Source organism: Sorex fumeus, unplaced genomic scaffold (assembly GCF_029834395.1).
Source record: "Sorex fumeus unplaced genomic scaffold, SorFum_2.1 ptg000234l, whole genome shotgun sequence".
In the NCBI taxonomy this organism is placed as follows: domain Eukaryota; kingdom Metazoa; phylum Chordata; class Mammalia; order Eulipotyphla; family Soricidae; genus Sorex; species Sorex fumeus.
This window is the reverse complement of record NW_026606291.1, coordinates 345,704-348,744: the sequence shown is the minus strand read 5'-3', so window position 1 is coordinate 348,744 and position 3,041 is coordinate 345,704. Positions and strand designations below refer to the sequence as shown.

The window sequence follows — 3,041 nt, the reverse complement described above, 5'->3', positions numbered from 1 at the left end:
GGCCGGGCTCTCCAGCTGCGTGGGTGGGTGGGGGGTGGCGGCGGGTCCCCGGGCCAGCCCCGGGGAGGGGGGCGGGGGAGCGGCAGCTGCGAGCGCGTGTCACCCCGAGGTGACCCGGGCGGGCCGGCCCGCCCCTTCCCCCTCCCGCCAGCGGCCGGGCGGCTGGAAGCGGGTCCCGGAGCCGCAGGAGTGGGGGGTGGGGGCCGGAGAGCGCGGCGCGGGCGCGGGGCGCCGCGGCGGTCGGTCGGTCGGTCGGTCGGTCGGTCGGCCGGTCGGTCGGAGCGCTCGGGCCGGGGGCGCCGGCGGCCCCGCAGCCCTCGCTGGCCTCCTGCGCTCGCCGGCGCGCTCCGAGTGCCTCTTTAGCGGGCGCCAATATCCTTTTGTGCTAATAGGCTTGTCCTCATTTGCTGCCTAATTGGACTATATAAAGCCAATAACGGGCGGGCTCTTAGAGCCCCGAGCGAAAGCGCCAAAATCCGAGGGACGGCGGGGAGGGGGCGGTGGCGGAGGCGGCCGCGGGGCCCCGGCTCGGCCGCGCCTTCGCCCGCCTAATCCCATTTGCCATTGTGCGCGCCCAATCGCCGTATACTCTCCGCATTTAACTTGGATGACATTTTGATTTCATCATTAGCATCCGGCGCCGGATTGACGCAGCCCCGAGCCGGGCACCGCTCCGGCCGCCGCCGAGCCGCCGCGCTCCGTCGCCGCCGCCGCGGCCCGCCCGGCCGCTCCCCGCCCCTCGCCCCCTCCCCCCGATGCCGGCCCGCCCCGGCCCGGGCCTCACCCCGCCCTCCCGCCGCGGGATCTGCGCCTGGGGCGGCCCCCGACTCCGCGCCCCGTAGTTGGGCTCCGTTTATGGTCTGATTTCCGCGCGCCCGTCCCGCGCCCTCCCTCGCGGGGACCCGGCCGAGAGGGGACCATGCCGGAGCCCGGGCCGGACACCCCCGGCACGGCCAGCGCGCAGCCCCCGCCGCCGCCGCCCCCGCCCCCCGCGCCCAAGGAGTCGCCCTTCTCCATCAAGAACCTGCTCAACGGGGACCACCACCGGCCGCCCCCCAAGCCGCAGCCGCCCCCACGGACGCTCTTCGCGCCGGCCTCGGCCGCCGCCGCCGCCGCCGCGGCCGCCGCCGCCGCCGCCGCCGCCGCGGCCAAGGGGGCCCTGGAGGGCGCGGCGGGCTTCGCGCTCTCGCAGGTGGGCGACCTGGCTTTCCCCCGCTTCGAGATCCCGGCGCAGAGGCTGGCGCTGCCCGCGCACTACCTGGAGCGCTCCCCGGCCTGGTGGTACCCCTACACCCTGACCCCCGCCGGCGGCCACGTCCCGCGACCTGAAGGTACCGAGCCCTCCTCGAACTTTCGGGGTCCTCCCGCCCCGCGCGGCCTCCCCGGCCGCCGCCCCCACCCTCCCACCCCGCGCTTGGGTCCGTTTCCCCGGTCCACCCGCGGCCGCCTCCGGCCCGGCGGCGCCCGGGGCGCGCGCAGCCCGGGCAGACAATCCCACTTGGTGAGAAAAAGGACGTGGGCTCGCTGCCCCGCACGGGCGCGGCGCTCCCCGGGACAAGGGCTCTGGGCCCGGGATGGGGAGGACGCCCGCGGCGGCCGGGGCTGGGGCCCTGGCCTGGAGGGAGGGAGCGACCCCAGCCACGGTGCGTGCGACTCCGCCGAGGGGGGCCCCTGGCCTGGGAGCGCCAGGAAGGAAGGTGGGCGCGCGCCCCGCCCGGCCGCCGCTTCTCTCTCCCCATCGATCTCCCCCGGGAAGAGGGTCCGGAGGGGGACCCCCACGGCCCGAGCCCCTCCCGGGGCCCAGCGGGAAGGAGGAGAAGGCCCCGCGGGCGTGGGGAGGCTCGGGGAGGCCGGCGGGGATGGAGCGCGCCGCCCGCATCCCGGCCGGCGCGGGGCCTGGCTGAATCCGCGTGTCCGTGTGCGTGTGTGTCCGTGCGTCCGTCTGTCTCCCCGCAGCCTCCGAGAAAGCCCTCCTGCGAGACTCGTCCCCGGCCTCGGGCACCGACCGGGACTCCCCGGAGCCTCTGCTCAAGGCCGAGCCCGACCCCAAGGAGCTGGACTCCAAGAGCCCGGACGAGATCATCCTGGAGGAGAGCGACTCGGAGGAGGGCAAGAAGGACGGCGAGGCGGCGCCGGGCGCGGCCGGGGCGAGCGTCGGGGGCGCGGCGGCGGGCACGCCGGGCGCCGAGGACTGGAAGAAGGGCGCCGAGAGCCCCGACAAGAAGCCGGCGTGCCGCAAGAAGAAGACGCGCACGGTCTTCTCGCGCAGCCAGGTCTTCCAGCTGGAGTCCACCTTCGACATGAAGCGCTACCTGAGCAGCTCGGAGCGCGCCGGCCTGGCCGCCTCGCTGCACCTCACCGAGACGCAGGTGAAGATCTGGTTCCAGAACCGCCGCAACAAGTGGAAGCGGCAGCTGGCGGCCGAGCTGGAGGCGGCCAACCTGAGCCACGCGGCGGCGCAGCGCATCGTGCGGGTGCCCATCCTGTACCACGAGAACTCGGCGGCCGACGGCGCGGCGGCCGCGGCCGCGGGGGCCCCGGTGCCCGTCAGCCAGCCGCTGCTCACCTTCCCGCACCCCGTCTACTACTCACACCCGGTGGTCTCGTCCGTGCCGCTGCTGCGGCCCGTCTGAGAGCCGGCGTGGGAGGGGGAGGGAGAGCCCGGCCCCCTCCCCAGGCCCCCGGAGGAGACTGGGGCGGCCCGAGGGCGCCCGGACGTCCAGCGGCCTTCGGGAACCTTCGGGAACCGGGGCTGGGGTGCGCGCAGCCCCCGGCCTCCCCTCCCCCAATCGGTAGCGGTTTTTTTTTTTTTGTAAGTATTTGCAATGCATTTTCGTGCAATTCACCCCTAATGGATTCGAGGCGCTTCCCTCTTACTTTTGGTTTTGGTTTATGTATTGAGAGAGCAGAAGGGAAAAAAGAGAAAAATTAAGGGGTGGTGGGGGAGGAATAAAGCAAAATTCCCGGGTCGACTATTTTGGCTTCGATGAAACGTCCAACGGTCTCCCTCGCAGACACAGAAAAGCTTCCCCCTGGCCTTG

At 73.8% G+C, this 3,041-nt stretch overlaps 1 protein-coding gene across 1 annotated transcript; it reads left to right on the top strand.

Annotated features, from left to right (window-relative positions):
* The first annotated feature begins 919 nt into the window (after positions 1 to 919).
* HMX3 (H6 family homeobox 3) lies at positions 920 to 2,633 on the top strand. Its single transcript, XM_056108938.1, has 2 exons — positions 920 to 1,331; positions 1,957 to 2,633. Exons 1-2 carry the CDS (start codon positions 920 to 922, stop codon positions 2,631 to 2,633), a joined length of 1,089 nt encoding a protein of 362 aa, XP_055964913.1.
* The last annotated feature ends 408 nt before the right edge of the window (positions 2,634 to 3,041 follow it).